Source organism: Conger conger, chromosome 11 (assembly GCF_963514075.1).
Source record: "Conger conger chromosome 11, fConCon1.1, whole genome shotgun sequence".
Taxonomy (NCBI): Eukaryota; Metazoa; Chordata; class Actinopteri; order Anguilliformes; family Congridae; genus Conger; species Conger conger.
This window is the reverse complement of record NC_083770.1, coordinates 20,830,248-20,847,219: the sequence shown is the minus strand read 5'-3', so window position 1 is coordinate 20,847,219 and position 16,972 is coordinate 20,830,248. Positions and strand designations below refer to the sequence as shown.

At 41.6% G+C, this 16,972-nt stretch overlaps 1 protein-coding gene across 2 annotated transcripts in view; it reads right to left on the bottom strand.

Moving 5' to 3' along the window:
- Positions 1-3,034: 3,034 nt before the first annotated feature.
- Positions 3,035-16,972, bottom strand: part of adamts3 (ADAM metallopeptidase with thrombospondin type 1 motif, 3) — a 91,819-nt gene continuing 77,881 nt past the window's right edge. The window contains exons 20-22 of one of the 2 annotated variants that reach the window (XM_061261415.1): positions 10,523-10,730; positions 8,981-9,098; positions 3,035-5,674 (exon numbers count right to left, since the gene is read on the bottom strand). In XM_061261415.1, the coding sequence (XP_061117399.1) occupies positions 5,178-5,674; positions 8,981-9,098; positions 10,523-10,730 (823 nt within the window). In that variant the 3' untranslated portion in view covers positions 3,035-5,177. Of the gene's footprint in view, positions 5,675-8,980; positions 9,118-10,522; positions 10,731-16,972 lie in introns of both variants that reach the window. The other variant, XM_061261416.1, reaches the window with a different exon arrangement.

Here is a 16,972-nt window from a genome sequence, read left to right as displayed (position 1 = left end):
TTCCTATAATTTAGCAATAATTAACTGGTCTGAATTCCCAAAAGTAGGATTAAGTCTGATAGAGTTGAATCATCATCTTCAACTGAAATGTACTGTCAGTAAAAACATGAATTTGTTTATTCTGAACAATGTTACATTTACTGTATTGTCACATTTATTATTCTACATTTATTATGTTCATGGCAAGCAGTTAGAACCAGGCCTATGTTGTAGTAAATATGTGTAACTGTTCCACATTTAAATTCAGGACACACTCTGGTCTTCATGAAGTGAAGGCTGTATATTAGCTCATGACCACCAGTGTCCACCAATGAAAAAATTTTAGGATTCTGGAAAAATTCATCCCCTGACACAATAAAGACTGGGGACTGTGTCACGTTTTATGCTTGTCACATCATGTTTCATATTTAGTTATTGCCTTAGTTATTCTATTGTCAGGTCACATATTATGTTAGTCTAGTCTCGCCATGTTTTTATGTTTTATTTCTTGTTACGTTTCATTTTCATGTCATGTTACATTTCATGTTTAGTTGTTACGATTAAATTGTTAGTCTTATCACATCACATTATATAGTCTATTCATGTCACAGTTCACAAACTCGTTATGTCAAGATTTATGTTGTTTCATGTTATGTTGTTCCGTTCATTGTTTAGTATCCACTTTTTCGTGTCTTTCCACAAACCTTGCGTTCATGCTTTCTCTCTCTCCCTTGCTGTCACTCACGCGTCCCTAATTGTTTCATTTTCCTGTGTCTGCTTACTAATCTACTAACGCTAGATCAGAATTTGGTAATACTAACATTCTAACCATGTGTTCATGTTTACCTTACGTTTCTTGTGCATGTCATTTACTAATTTACTAATGCTAGGGCATGATAGATTTATTACTAACTATTACTAATTATCTTCTTACCTTGTCAATCCTCCACACCTGATTTCCATTTGCATGCTGCTCTCAAGCTAATTGTCTGCACCTGTCTACACCTGCATATAAGCTCGGGTGTTCATGTCATGCCTTTGCGAAATTGTTGCCTCCTGTTTTTCAGTGCACTTTTGAGCATTTTTCCAAGTCTACCCATTAAGATCCAAGCCTGTTTATAGACCATCGTTATTGAATTATTTTTTGTTGACCATTGCCTGCCTGTACCACAAACTCTTGCCTGCTGTCTTTGTGCTTTTGCCCCGCAGAGCGAACTTCGGTCTTGACTCTTGCACCGCCTTCAACTCCGTCCGTCTGCACTACTGCCCCGCTGACAGCTTTCATGGTTACTGGACTTTTTGCATGGCGTACCGATTTTGAGACTGCCTTCTCCCTCGGTACTGTACTTTGGATTTGGCTGGATTATACGTGTATGAACTTTGCTTGCTTTTCGACTAGGCTCATTGGACAATCCCTTAATAAAGCCCTGACGGGACTTTATTCACATCTTTGTTGTCTGAGTCGTGCATTTTGGGTCCAACCCCCACGCACCCATCTCAGACTGAATTCAATCAACATTTGTCTTTACATTTTACTTATGATTGAGTTCAAACCTCAAACAGATTAGCCAGTTAATCACTAAAATTAGTTTGTCAAACTGTGATCATGAAGAAAGAAATGAACACTTGAATTTAATCATAAGTCAAAGTTACTGTCAGATATTTATTGTACCCTGGCCTACAATATATTACCACTCAAAGTAAAGTGTTAGATTCCATAAAACCCACAATGGGTGGTCTTCCAATGACCTGTAAATCACTTCTTCTTTTTTTTACCAATCAAATGGTGATGTTTTCCACAGCAAAACACAATGACTGGTCCAAACCAGTGAGTAACTGTTTGAATGCAGTATCTCTGTCTGTTTTTTGGTTTCACAAAGCCTAGTTTGTAACCTTGAAGCTGTAGCTGCAATGTACTGTGCTGTGCTATCCACGTGGGTGCAATATATTGCATCTTATGAGTCAAGATGGCGACAAAGTAAAAACTTGTTCAGTGACCCTTCGGAACAGAGCCAGCCATGGGTTTTAGTGGCCTAAAAACAAGAATATTGTTATGGCCCCCAAAGTTCCCAATCGGCAATCATTAAATCGCATAAAAACGCAAATCTGTGGCCAAAGAATGATTGTGCCTCTTAACGACTGTGTAGTGCTTGTGGTTATGAGTGTCCGCCCCTGTCTCAGAAAGATTGGAGAGAAAAAGCTCTCCAGATGAGCAGACCCCAAGTAACTGGCTAGCATGTGTTACACTGCATTCAACTCTATCCTCTGACTCTGGTTGCCCTGCCGTGCCTTGCCCTGCCGTGTGATAAATAGCATCAAACATGCAACATCCGTCGCTGTTACTGTACATGGACAGCTGAAAAAAAAAGGCAAATGGATTTCACAAGCAATCAATCTCAGAAACCAGCAACCATGCAGGGAGGTGAAGCTTGCTGTTGCGTAGTGTCTGCTATGTTGAAATATGTTGCTCATAAATTCATATGATGACTAGTCTGACCCTCAGACAGTGTGTGACGTGTGTCGGGTATTTACAGTCACCACGTCTTCCTCGTGACCCTTTGAAGAGTACGCTTTTAGGAATGCTCTTAAGACAGTCTTCTGCAAGTCCAGCACTTTCAATTACCAGCACTGATGATTTCGTCACAGGTATAAGGACAACTACAAAAGCTTTCAGGAGTGAAAGCATGCACTGTAGCTTTTGTTATCACTGATTGTCCTGTCAATACTTTGCTATTAACAGTTTAAATCATTTAAATATCATACTTTGTTCTGGATCTTTACCTGTAAATAATTTAGCAGGAGTTAGCTTTTTAGCATCACAGTTTAGCAGTCACCAAGATTTAAAAAATAAAAGGAAACGATGGCAATTAATGAAAAGGCGGAATCATTTCCTTTCATCTTTTAAAAGTGTTACACTTCAAATTAGCTCTTGTAGATTTTGTTTTTGGAAGGATCAAAAGAGCAACTTAAGTAAGCAGCCATGAGAGATTATTTATAAAGGCAATTTAATGTGCAGTATGAGATGGTGGAAGGCAAGAAATACAGTACCGGAGACTTTGAGAGTTTAGTATGTCCTTTATTGCGATGTGCTCCCCATTACAACAAACAGCATCAGTAGTGAACACTTAAATTAAGTCTACATGATAGAAGAGAATGCAAGCGACTAGAGATGAGAAATACCGACTTGCGTCAGAACATCAACATTAAAAAGGCAGGGACGGCCCGGGGGATACGAAAACACACACCCTATACAGTATATCTGTCTGTGGCTCAGGGATTGTCAACATAAAATCTACAAAACAAAACAAAACAAAAAACACTATCTTCTCTTTGAACTTGAAAGCCTTGCATAACATTAGCAGCAATTCTTTATAGGCAGCAAGTCAACAACAGGATGAAAAGGAGAACACAATGTAACGAGCACTAAGTGCTACAATTGTTAGATGGGAATGAAAACTGTACACTCATCTACCTATTGTTTTGTGTTAAATAGTCCTTGGTTTAGAGGGACAACATACATATGTAAAAACTAATACTTTTGTTCCATTGTTTCACAAAAACAAAAACGCACTAACTACTGTCAACTACCACTACACGCCACTGTGTAGAAACAGCTTAGTTGGTGGTTCAATTCTGATTTAATACTACAACAGCTGTGAAAAACAGCTTTCTCTGGAATGAAATCATCTCAAAATTATGAGCATTGTTTTTGTAAACTAGTTACCTACTTTGCTTGTTGAAAACATTGTCCTTTCTAAATTTCTGGTTTTCTTTCTCAACTATGGTCACATTTTCTCTAACTAAATTGGCAAGTTGTATGGATTTCATGAAAGAACTGAGTTTACGCTAGGTAAAAAGATAGCCTTGAAAAATTGGCATATTGATATTTGGTTATTACTACTGGTAAATACCAGATGATGCAGAAAATACAAAAAATGTCAGCTTTTAATAAATATTTTATGTCCTCAATCCTATATACAAGTGATATACATTGACACACAGGAGAGGGTATGAATGGTTGCACTGTGAACACAGCTGAAACAAAAAAAATATGTCTTACTATTGCAGTCAAATGCATTGTGGTTGTGATATAATCCTTTTTAAAATAAATAGCTTTCTCAACCTTTCTCAGACAAAGCATAAGACATCTTGTACAATATGTTCTACATAAAGGCCTTTGTAAGTCCAGCTTTACGTATCCACACACAAACAAACAACAAAAAAAGTTTGTGTTCATTTTACTTGTAGAAAATGAAATATTTTTCCTGGCAACATCTTATCATACTATTGCCATTTCAGCACCCAGACAGATGAAAATATAGTGCCTATCCATACATCAAACTGTATCCATAAATCAAACTGTACTTCATAAAATTGAATAGCCAGAAGAACAATGTAAATTGGGTGATAAGCTGAATATTTGTATGAAAAAAACATGTATCTACAGTCACAGTACTGCAGTTCCAGGTTTACAAATGCTAAGTTTATCACACATTTTCAATGTTTAGTACAGACAATTAATCATTAATTCATTGCAAGTGGTATTGTAGTACAGGTTTCTTAAGAAGATCCTTAAGATGAGTGTGATACGTTTTTTAGCTTACACTATGTTATACCAACATTTTTGCCCTTTACTTTTGGAATTGATACTTGTTCCTAGATCCTGAAATATTTTTGAAGGTTTTTTGAATATGATAGGCATCAATGTGTCCTTGTAACATATATAAAATAATCAGCTTTCCTTCTTTGAAAATATACTGACATTTTACATAAACACCATTTACAGGACAGCTTATAAATACATATTTGTCAAACAAACAGTTGAGAGACAGTAACCAAAAATAGCTTGATTTGGTAATTCTATACAACTAGAACCATTTTTAAATCTCTTCTAATGAATACCACCGTGACATCTCGTAGCTTCGGCTGATGTGCAAAACCTTGGTAACCGAGCTATTGAAAGGATTGGTCGACCGTTCTTACAGAGAATCTTTGGCGCCTCTCTTCGTTGAGAAACGAGAAATAACAAGCATTGCTTCGGACAACTGCAGAAGGAAGGAAAGACAAAAGTGAACCAGCACTTCTCTCTCTCTCTCTCTTTCTTTCTTTTTTCCTTCACGATGATGTTACGGGGTAAAAGACGCAGGACGCGGCTGGGTATGTACACGCAGAGTTCGGGGGGGAGGAAGGGCGCTACTTCATCTCTCCACCTCGGAGAGCCACCGGTCCGCCCTGGGGGGGGTTGATCCTGGGGGGGGTCGTACTGTCGTGCCCCCCCTCCTCTGCGCCGTCGCTTCTCTAGCCGCCGTTGCCGACAAATTCCCGCCCCCGCGGCTGACCTGAGGCGCGACCCTCCTGCTGGTCTTATTGCCGCCGGTGGGGGCGGCCATCTTGGACGCGGCGACGGTGGCAGGGATGTCTTTTCCCGGGCTGTCCGACGCGGCGGCCATTTTGAGCTGGCGAGGCCCCGCGGAATGGCCGCCGGCGGTGGTGTTGGGGGACGGGTGGAGGAGCCAGGAGGGCAGGGCCGAGCCGAATCGCACCTCCTCCGCCGCCTCAGACAGGTACGGGGCGAGCGTGCTGCTCCTCTTACTGCAGGACTCGCAGCACAGCTTGTTGTAGCCGGGGATGGAGCAGTACCGCGCCAGAACCTCCATCTGACAGAATATGGACTTGTCGCCGGTGCAGGGTTCATCTGCAACACAAGAAAAGGTTAAAAATGTGACATTTTTATGAAAATGTGACATTGTTATGAAAAAGTGATATTTTAACCTTTCTGTTCTGCTTCATTGCCGTGACATGTGAGTGAATAGGTTGGATGTTGCCATAGCGATTCTTACAGGATGCCCAGGGTGATGTTATGGCCAAAGAAGAGACCCCCTGTGGGACCTGCCAAATGGTCAACACCCCCATTACCTCAGGGTCATCTCATCTGGGGCACTGCTACACCCTCCCACACAACAGCAAACCTCCCCAAGAGCAGTCGCCTCTCAGACATATACATCTTAAGACAACTGATCCTCCATTTTGGCTTTGTCCAAGAGCGTTTACAATTGAATGTATTAGTCCCTCATTTAACATTTTACCATTTTTAACAAGGCAAATAGAATATCAAGTAATGGTTGAAATCTTTTTATCTTTGTAATTGTGAATGTACTGTATATCTTTCCTTGCACTCAGAAGTAAATTTAACTTTGAATGTTAATTTTAATTTTCAGTAATGCATTTCACATTATAAATGCTGTGAACAGTGTAAATATTAAAGGTTTGCTGACCCAAATAATGGCCACTTGTGCATCAATTCCTCCTAAAGCAAAAAGCAATATTCAACTCCCGCCGCAGTTCAAACGCTTGGTCAGAGTTTAGCCTCTTTTCTAGAGCTTGAGGCAAAAGCATATTTGGCTTTTAGAACTTCCACATGCACCTATAGATAACAGTGCAGTTGTCCTTATTTCAGACATGCCTCTAAAGAGCCTGCTTCCCATCCACACACACACACACACACACACACACACACATACAACTCTCAATTCACTCAGAAAATGACAGGCTCTCCCTCTTCATCAGGATTATGGGACATTTTTCTCTCTCATCACCACCGGGGACTCGTGATGAAAGCCTTTTGAAAAGGTCTTTGGTCTTTGGAGGAAACGTATTAGTGTGCAGGAGGCAGGGTGCGCTCTGAGAGTCCCTTTTGTACAGGGCCGGGTGTTTCTCTGGAGACGGCGCGCCTCCTGGTCGTGGAAAAAAACAAGAGCTGCTCCAAAGTGCAAATAAATAAATAAATAAAAAGGTTCCCCAAGCTGGGTTCAAAGGAGACCAAAAAAACACACATATAGAGGGGATTGAGTTAAAAGCTTTAAAAAATCACACTCACGTTAATCTGCCTCACAGTGCTGCCAAATGCAAGCTACCATAATGGGACGTATCACATTAATTGAATAAATAAAACAAAAACAGCCACCGTATTTATTGAAACAGCTTAAAAACCTACGGCAGCCATTTTCTAGTAATGTGGACTGCACACACTGCCATTTTCTGGCCAGTTTAATTGCATTTTCGATCCATGGGGTGCCGGTCAGCTTTTAATTGTGCTATTCACGTTTATTTCAGTGAATTCACTTTATCCATTTTCAATCAGTCGAGCTGTTATTCAGAATAGCTTGATCCTTGTGTCGAGTTTAGCCACTTCATCAAAATAAGCCAGCAAACAGTTTGAAAATGACAAATAACATAAAAACGAGCATCTGCTAATATTATTATCTGGGATTAATTAGGACATTTTTCAAAGTTTTCCCCCTCAACTGCAAGTGCTCCCAATGGACAGGAACTACTATAGTATATATATTAAATTTACATTTTACATTTATCAGGGGCCCTAATCCAGTTGGCTATGTGCCAGCAAATTAAAATTAATGAAAAAACAACATTCATTTATTATATGACAAAGAACATTAAAGAAAGTGTCAATCATTTTCAAACCCTTCCTTAATCACATTCCACACATTGTATATAGTCTTTATTTTAAACCCATATTTCAAGCGGCACAAGCAGGTCACCCTTTTGCCAAGACATAAAAGTGAGATGGAGGTGTGGCTACTACACAATGACCCATCAGAATGCACCTTTCCTTCCTGTGAAGGATTAAATGAGTGGTTGTGGGCCTAGTTCCTGCACATGTTAGTGTAGTTCACCTCCTACCAGCCCGTGAGCAGTGAACTGCACCAGAATTTCATTTCAGAACTGTAACCTTTTATGTTCTCCGTTAATGTACTAATATAGAAAGCAAGCCTGTGTTTATAATGTGATTATAAAGTGTGCTGTAGCACATTTCTCTACAAGAAATATGAGGCATACCTTTAGCGGACCATTGCTACAGGATGTCCTATGTGATATTGTAGACTACGGCTCTCATATCTTCCCAAATAAGTAAACTTCTCTACCCTCACAGAAAATCTACCTTTATGAGTAGAATTTCAAATTAAATTGATGGAACAAGTCTGGGGTGGTTTTGTATTTTATGCATCATTATCAATGCATAAATTACAATACTGGCAACAAAAATAAATCTGAAACCAACTGCTGGTTGTGTTTATAAAGGGATCCACATATGAAATTGCTATCTCCAGTACAAATTGTCATGTCAGCAAGATTGACCTGCATTCTCTGAAAATATGCAGCATAAATAAAATAAAATATTTTCAAATCCATTTTGTTTTCAAAACTGACACACATAGGCTTTACCAAGAAAAGTAATATTGAGAGAGTGCAGAAATGTCCAAAGCTCATCAGCTCCAAAGGTCTCTGAGCAAATGCAATGCATTAATTCTGTGTTCTCTGGGATCAAATAACTCATTTTAAGATGTATGAGTGCAGGCAGTGTTGAAGGGCACAAAATGGCCGAAAGTCACTGACAGGCCTCGTGTTCTCTGAATGAGCTGAACAGTGGATTTTAAATGCAGACTGTTTACAAAAGGTTGCTTTCATGTGGCTCATAGTCCACCGACATTTACAGCAGAAAGACATTTATTAGCCTCAAATGCCCTTTTGCCATTTGCTTGGCAATGCTATGATATGCTCTATGCTGTAACTATTAAATTAGAAATGAAAACTTACAGACTGCACTACAGAGTCAACAGATGTTCAAGGGGCAACGTTTTATGGGAACAAAAATCTGTTCTAAAAACAAGTTCAGATGCTAAATGCACCCAATGTTAAATCAATGCAGCCATCAGCAAAAACCCTTATGAGCCAAGCGCATCGCGCACGCACGGACAGCCTGGCACCTGAGCCAATCAGACAGCCCTGACGGGAGAGAGACGGTTAGTGTTGGGCCGCATGGCACAGCAGGAGCGGTCAGTCTGCTTCGACACGCAGCGGGAAAGTTTCAAACAATTCAGCACTTATCCGCCCGCATCTGCTGCACTGCTGACTGCAGCCCTGTTTAATTGAGGGAAGTGTAAGTCAGACTGTGCGGGGGCTGGAGGCTGCTGGGACGTACCGTGGCAGGGTCCGGGCCTACAGGGCCGGGAGGTGTCGGGTTTCTCCCCGCTGCACTGATCTCCGATCCGGCACGCCACCACTCGCTCCTCCACCCCCTCTCCACAGGTGACGGAACACTGCAAGCAGGCCACAGATCTGAGTTAAGTAGTTCAGTAGTTCAGTAGACATTCTCCCTTACCATTGATGGAAACACATTTTCCCTTATATGTGACTTAAACGTTTCATTTCATTTGCAAACACACAAAAAAACATTAGCAAATAAACAAATCTGTTCCACAAAGCAGGATTACTGAGTTAGCTAGATAACTACACAAAGCAGGATTACTGAGTTAGCTGGATAACTGCACAAAGCAAAATTACTGAGTTAGCTGGATAATCACACAAAGCAGGATTACTGAGTTAGCTGGATAATCGCACAATGCAGGATTACTGAGTTAGCTGGATAACTACACAAAGCAGGATTACTGAGTTAGCAGGATAAATAATATTAGTAATAAATAAATAACAAATAATGCACTAAAGAAATCCTGGGCAAATCTGGAGCATGGACTGAAGTAAAAAGATCTGTTCCTGGTTTTTCTCAGTTTCCAGCAGTTATCCAGCTAACTCTGCTTTGTGTAACAGGCCCCTGAAGCAATCTAGGCCATACTCTAGGCTGATATTAACAACTGATCTGAGTAACACCATTGCCTCTAATGTACTGCGTCCAGTGCAATGTTGCAAGCAATGTTCCAAAGCTAATGATAGTAATAGCTAACTGAAAATATATTACTTCTGATCCCTTTTTGCTGCTGCAGCAAGTGAAGTAGAAAAGTTAAAAGTTAAAGAAAAAGATAGATGAAGTACATTAATCCTCATCACCATCCCTCAAAGGCAATATTATCCATGCACTTGCTTGAGCACACCTAGTTATGTGTACAACTCTTAATGTCAACCCATATGAAAAGATGTAATTTCAGCAAAGATATTCCTGGAGAGATGCAGGGTCCACTGGTTTCCATGGTTATTCAGCACTTGATGAATGAAGGCAGTCAGCTACAGTTAAACTCAGCTCAGATTGTTGTGAATTTGTTGGCGGGTTTAACACAAAACTCAAAAACCAGCAGACCCCGTGGCTACCCAGGAGCAGAGTCCATGGTAAAATCTGCAAAGCTAGCCGGTGTCTGATTGTACATTGGGGCTATGTAACCACAGTGGCTTGGTCTGTGGGTCTGTCGGGCTATGTAGCCACAGCTTATTGGACCATGGGGCTGTGTAGCTGCAGCTGATAGGTTTGTGGGGCTGTATAATCACAGATGATTGGATCATGGGGCTGCATAGTCACAGTGGATTGGTCTGTGGGGATGTGTTGGCTACAGCTGATTGGATGGTAGAACTGTGTAGCCACAGCTGATTGGATGGTGGAGCTGTGTTAGCTACAGTTGATTGGTCCATGGGGCTGCATAGTCACAGCAGATTGGTCTGTGGGAATGTGCTAGCCACAGATGATTGGTCCACGGGGCTGTGTAGCACAGCGGATTGGTGGGTGGGGCTGGCGTACCTCTGACCAGGCTCCGGTCCTCCACTGTGCGGGGCAGGGGACTCTGCTGCAGGGCCGGCGGGTCTCAGGCTTCTCCCCGCTGCAGTACTTGCTGTGTACGGAGCGGTTGGTGCCCTCGTGCAGGAACTGGACACAGCGCACCGTGCGAATCTGGAACCCCAGACTGCCGCAGGTCCTGGTGCAGTGCTCCCAGTCCTCACTTATCCACCTGGGTACACAAACACACACGCATTAACACACACACACAAACAAGCATTAACACACACACACAGACACACATTAACACACACACAAACACACCCATTAACACACACACAGACACGCATTAACACACATACACACACGTATTAACACACACACAGACACGCATTAACACACACAGACACAAATCCCTGGGGATTTAATAGCTGTGTTTTATGTGAGCTTCTTTCTTCCCCGTCCTGATGGGATTTCTCAGGTAGCAGCAGGATTAGTGTCTATGAAGGATTGAGGTGCTCTTATTGTGTAAATACACTCAGCGACCACTTTATTAGGTAGACCTGTACACCAGCTTGTTAAAGAAGGTATGAAAAATATATGAACCACAAATATACAACAAAAACTGCTGAACAATTTTCATGAAAAAATGTGATATAACCACAGTGGTGGTCTTACATAAGCATATTATTGTATCATAATCTATTACATAAGGTATTTCTAGACTCTGCAGTGAATCAATCAATATATAAATAAATAAATACCACCTACATTTTCAGGTGGAACATTCAGCAAATCCCAAATGTGTTTTACTGCAACACACATAGCCAATAAGGCACTGATATTTACCACTGAAAAATGACCGCACATCTTCTGCAGGTCAAGCAGTTCTGACCACATTATGCTGGGAGGAGGGAGGGGGTGATTTCTCCTAGAAGCAGAACGTGTCGACATCGGAGATGACAAATTCTAATGGTGCGAGTATTTCTGAAAACTGCTGTAAAATGTCGGCCTAATTCAATTGAACTGAATTGAATATTATTTGTATAGCGCTTTTCACAGAGGACTGTCACCAAGAACCTTTCAATGTTACTTCACAGAGTAACCCCAGAACTCAAGATGCCCTTAAAAAACAGTCATGTGGGATTACTGCTTGGGGAAGAAGGAACACCCACTGGCCAGTTTCCAGGAGGCCTCCACGTCTCTAACGGTGGAGAAAAAACAAGACGGTCAGAGGGAATCAGAAACCCCAGAAAACCTGACCGTGAATAAGGGGGAGCAGGTCTGCCAGTGTGTCTGTCCTCAAGTGTTATCAAAGTCCAGGTGTAATCTCACGCTTATGGGTCCTGTCCCCCGTCGATGTTGATAACCAGCAACAGACTTTTCTTTTACAACAGGAAATAACATGCCACTGATGCAGGCATCAGCTGCAGTTGCACACCGAGGACCGGGGTCGACCCAAAGCCGAGGTTGGCCGGCACACACGGAGCAGCACAATTGGCTCACTCCGAAGGTAGGCGGAGGGACTTGGCAGTGGCTGTAGGATCGCTGTATACAGTAGAGCCCTGATTGCATTCATCTCAGTCAGGTTCCTTCGAATCCCGGGCCACCGAGCGATAGGGCCATTCCGTGTATCCACAGCAACACAGACAATTGGAATAGATTGGGTACAACTGGCTACCGAATTGGGAGAAAACGGGAAAATCCTGAAACAAATTTAAAAGAGACTGAGTCCATGAAATGCTGAGTGACACATTCATCAAGGTGTTCACAGCTTGGGTGTTTGTGGTCTTCATTGTTATTCTGGATTCATACTCACACTGGCAGAGATCATCAACTCTGGCCTTCGAATCCAGATTCAGTCCTGGTTTTCTCATTCTAATACTGATGTCACAATCACTACTGAAAGTAACTGAAAGTTCTGGAACACTGACATTCCAGAAAACATGCTCTTCAAAGGCTTGACAGAAGATAAGTTTTGCACTGAAACAGCGAGGGTGACAGTCTTCACCTCTCCAGCTAGAAAGTGCTTCATGTAGTCATACCTTCACACATCTTTCAACGAGTCGAGTGTAGAAAGAATAATTTCTCACAAGCACAGAATAAGGCCATCATTGCATCAAGGCCAAAATATTGCTGGGACACGTTCTACAATTTAGCACATACTGTCGGTCAGATGACTGAGTGCATATTCAGTACCTGGACCACAGCCCCATCCTCCCACTAGAACATCGCCTTAACAGAATGAGTCACCCAGCAGCACCTGTAAGCCATTTTCTAACCCGTGCACTGGAAGTCATCTTGGATTCAGCGATAAATCGCTCAAACTGCCAAATGCGTTGAGTTGAACGTATACGATATCCCAGAACAATTTTGATTCGGATTCAGCCGTGGATTTGTACTGCTCACGTGGGAAATTAATTGTAGATAGTCGCTCAGTACTTTTGAGCTTGCGTCTAATCCCAGCTGGACTGTTTTACGTGAGTGATCTGTAGTACTCTGTCCCAACCCCTCTCTTCTCAGGCAGACACGCTCCATATGACCCCCCCCCCCATCCCCTTCTGCCTCTCAATAGTCTACAGTCCTGAGCTGTCATTCACCCCGCCCTCACTGCTGCCCCCTTGACCGACACCTGCTCCTTATATACTGTTATCTCCAACCTGGACTAATACCCCTCCCAACAACCAGCTTTTTGCACCTCTGTACTCCCCTCTTCCCTACCCTGCCTGTGACATCACATCTGGTGACACTGACATATTCCTATGAACAAAAGCAACCTCCTATATTTATTGTAGTCAAAGATGATTGGTCTCGCACTTAAACAGCAATAAAATAATTGTCTGGAGATCTTTATTTGCCACATCAAAGGAAAAAATAATAAAGTGTAGAAGCAATACATGCATTTCTTTAGGCTTGTAATTGACTGAATCCACATAACTGCATGATATTCCTGGGACCAGGAAATGTGCTTGCCTAACGAAGCCTTTGAAGAATAGGATTTCTGAAATTTCTTATTAATTTTTTTCAAAATTCTAAGGCAGTGTTCTTGAACTCAATTATCAGTCATGATTGTTACATCAGCATTAGAATTACTGTAAGAAAATGATCTCACACCTTAAAGGGTTAAATAATCAGGTGAAACCATGTATTTTAAACTGTATTTTTTATTATCATTATCTGCCACCACACTATCTGCCAGTCACTTTAAAACAAAAACAAAAACAAGGTAAACCACTCATTACAGACACATTGGGCTATTACTTCATTTACCGCTTTACATCAATAGAACATTACACTTTTACTGAAAACAAATGTAGTGATCAAAGCTACTAATGAAGCATTTAAACAAGACAATGCTCAATGCTTCATAATGGGTTTAATGGTGGCATTAGTGACCTTTAAAATCACTGACCTTTAAAATGATTTCAAGCTTTCATTTGTACAGCGTTTTTAAGAGTTTAGGGCACAGTATCAGGACCCCTGAAAAACCTGCCGTGACATTAATTTGGGCTGTACTCCTCTAACCCATAATCGTCTGTCCCAGGATGCACTTGGGCTGACAGAAGGCTAAATGGAAGCTCTGTCTCATCACAGGCAGTTACCATCAAGCTTATATTACCCATCCACTGCCCTACGTCCCCTCCTGCAGCCTTTCATCTCAGCCATTCAAAGTCAGCCACAGCATACTTCAGCACAGCCTATTAGAGTATTCATTAGGTGCGTGTGTGTGTGTGTGTGTGTGTGTGTGTGTGTGTGTGTGTGTGTGTGTGTGTGAGTGTGTGTGTGTGCAAGGAAGCGTAATACAGCCTGGTGCTTTCTTTATTTCTTTTTTTAACTTGCTGGTGCTTTTTTTATGTCCTACACTACTAGGATAGCATACGCTGACCCAAAGGCTCATGACCTGCACATTCATATCTTTGTCATATTTATTGATACCCCATTACACCTGACATATTTCATATGCTGGGCCTGGCTTAATGTATTCCCCTCATTCATCTTCCTATCATCCTGTGACATCTGTACTCTGCAATTACTGACAGGGCCTTTTTCTGCTGCTAGACAATGTTCAGTGAATTCATTTCTTTTACCTCAAATTGAGCTAATTTCCATTTTAATTGTGCTTTCAAAAGCACAACACCACAGCAGTCTGTTAAATTACAATTCTGCTGTATTTGTTTGTCTAATTACATCATCTGACCGAGCATGATAGCAGCTGAAGCGCTCAGATTCTGTCAACAAAGTTTGTTGCTATGCACCTGGCAGTAATGCCCCTAAAACATTTTATGAGTAAAAACAGTCATTTTCCTGAGTTAAGTACTGTAGGAGCTCCCAATGGCTATTAATATACAGGAGAGTGATAATCACCTCCTGGTGTACAAGTGAAGAAATGTTATGTTGTACTGTATGTTTAAATTCCTCTTCACATAAATGAGATGTTATTGCCAGGCTTGTAAGCTGTGTAAACTTTGGATGTGCAAAGCCTTCCAGCTAATTGTAGAAAATGCAGTTGAGAATGTTTATATACTTCTCATGACATTATGTTTGATTGACAAATTTGGCTCATTGATATATATATGTTTTTTTTCAGAATTTGTTCCAGCAAACAAATGGCAGCAACGTGGATTGCAATGTAGGACTGTGTGAGATTTTGGCTGTCGATAAATCAATTAATCAGTTAATTAAAGAGGTAATATAGCCTCCTTGGCAGACAGCAGCTCAATAATAAAGTCATTAGATGCTGGAAATGGTTTTAGTGACAAGAAATATCAGCACACAGCAGCCCCAGAGCAGGATTAGAGACCTCTCATTCCCAAGTATGTGACATGCAATTCCAACGTATAAAAATGTCAAAATGTGTGCTTCTGTTGATATACTTTAAGATATTTCTTGCTTTCCTCATGCGCTATATATTATGATATATTACTGCTTTGAATATGGGCTGACTCTGGGGTTTATATGAATAATGATATATTTTAGCAGCAACAATATTTAGAATCAGAACACAGTCCCCTCTACATTGAAGAGTTAAGTGTGTGGGTGGATTCAGTACATATTCAGTGGAAATACTGCTCAGAGATGGGCTATTTTATGTTATGCAACCTGTAATCTCTCTAAAGACAATGCTCACAAGATATAGAAATGAACGAAGAAGAAAAATGCTATATTAATATGCTGCTGCATGGATAACGGTAGAAGCTAAAATAGAATTGCGGACAAGATGTAATCTGCACTTTAACAAATGGAGCTGCAATGGCGCAATGATTCCAGTGGAAAAAGCATTTCCACTTTAAGGACGTTAAAATCTTACAGATGGGAGAGGCGAAATGTGGTGAAAGCTAGCACCTAGCGCAAATAACTGCAATGTACCCTGGCGAATCAACCTCAGAAATTAAATCACAAGCTCACAGGTGCAAAAGACTTGCAAGACCTCTGTACACAGTAATTATTTGGTCTACAAGTAGATCTACAGACATCGAGGTTGAACACGACAGTGTGCCAAAAAGTGACAGGTTCAGACAAGCGCATGCTGGCCTTCAGCTTCTGTGCTGACTGCTGTGCTGACTGCTGTGCTAACTGCTGTGCTGACTGCGGTACTAACTGCTGCGCTGACTGCTGTGCTGACTGCTGTGTCTGTGCATTGTGCAGGCAGACGCTGTCGCCTGCAGTCACTGCATTGGTGCAGTAAGCCTCAGGAGCAGTTGACGCAGTCTGACAGCAGTAAAATGGCCGACGAGAGGAGTTGCGTCTGCACAATGAGAGAACAATGATTCCACCCAGCGATGCCCTCCCTCTCAGTGCAACACTACAGCCTTTTTTACACCACACCAGGGAGCAGCAACTCACGGTCTTCAGGGGCCTGGAACTGCTACTTTTCCACCCTCCCTTTACCCGGGAGTCAGGTGTGAAGCCAGTCTGCACTAATTACATGGGTGAAAAGAAAAGCGGGGCTTAGCGGACCAGAGTTGATGATCCCTGCACACATTGTAGAGCTGCTATCCACAGCCAGAGCCAAAGACATGCCCTGTACCATGTGGGAACCTAGTGTGTTTGCAGGATTAGGCTCCTGGCAGGTTTTCTTTGGATTCATGAAACAACTGCTCAAAACAAGGTAAGTGATTTACTCTCCACAACCTAGATAATACACAATAAACACAGCACAGCATGCCTAATCTCCACCAGTCAAAACCTGATATTGGATCTGCCATACACATCTTTGGCTGACAGCTTCGGCTCAGCAAGAATTATGAAAAGGTTTGCAGTTAATGGGTGCCGTATTGTAACATTGATGAAGGGTTCACAGAATGTGACCTTTAATAAAGCCAGAGAAGCCTGAGCACCGCTACAATCCTCAAATCCGAAATATAAATCTTATTTCCGCCAACCGGCACAAGTGTCCACGTAGCATGAATCCATCTCACATTTCCAAGCCTCAGTCGCTTTTGTTGCAAAACTTAAAAAAAAAAACGTATGCTT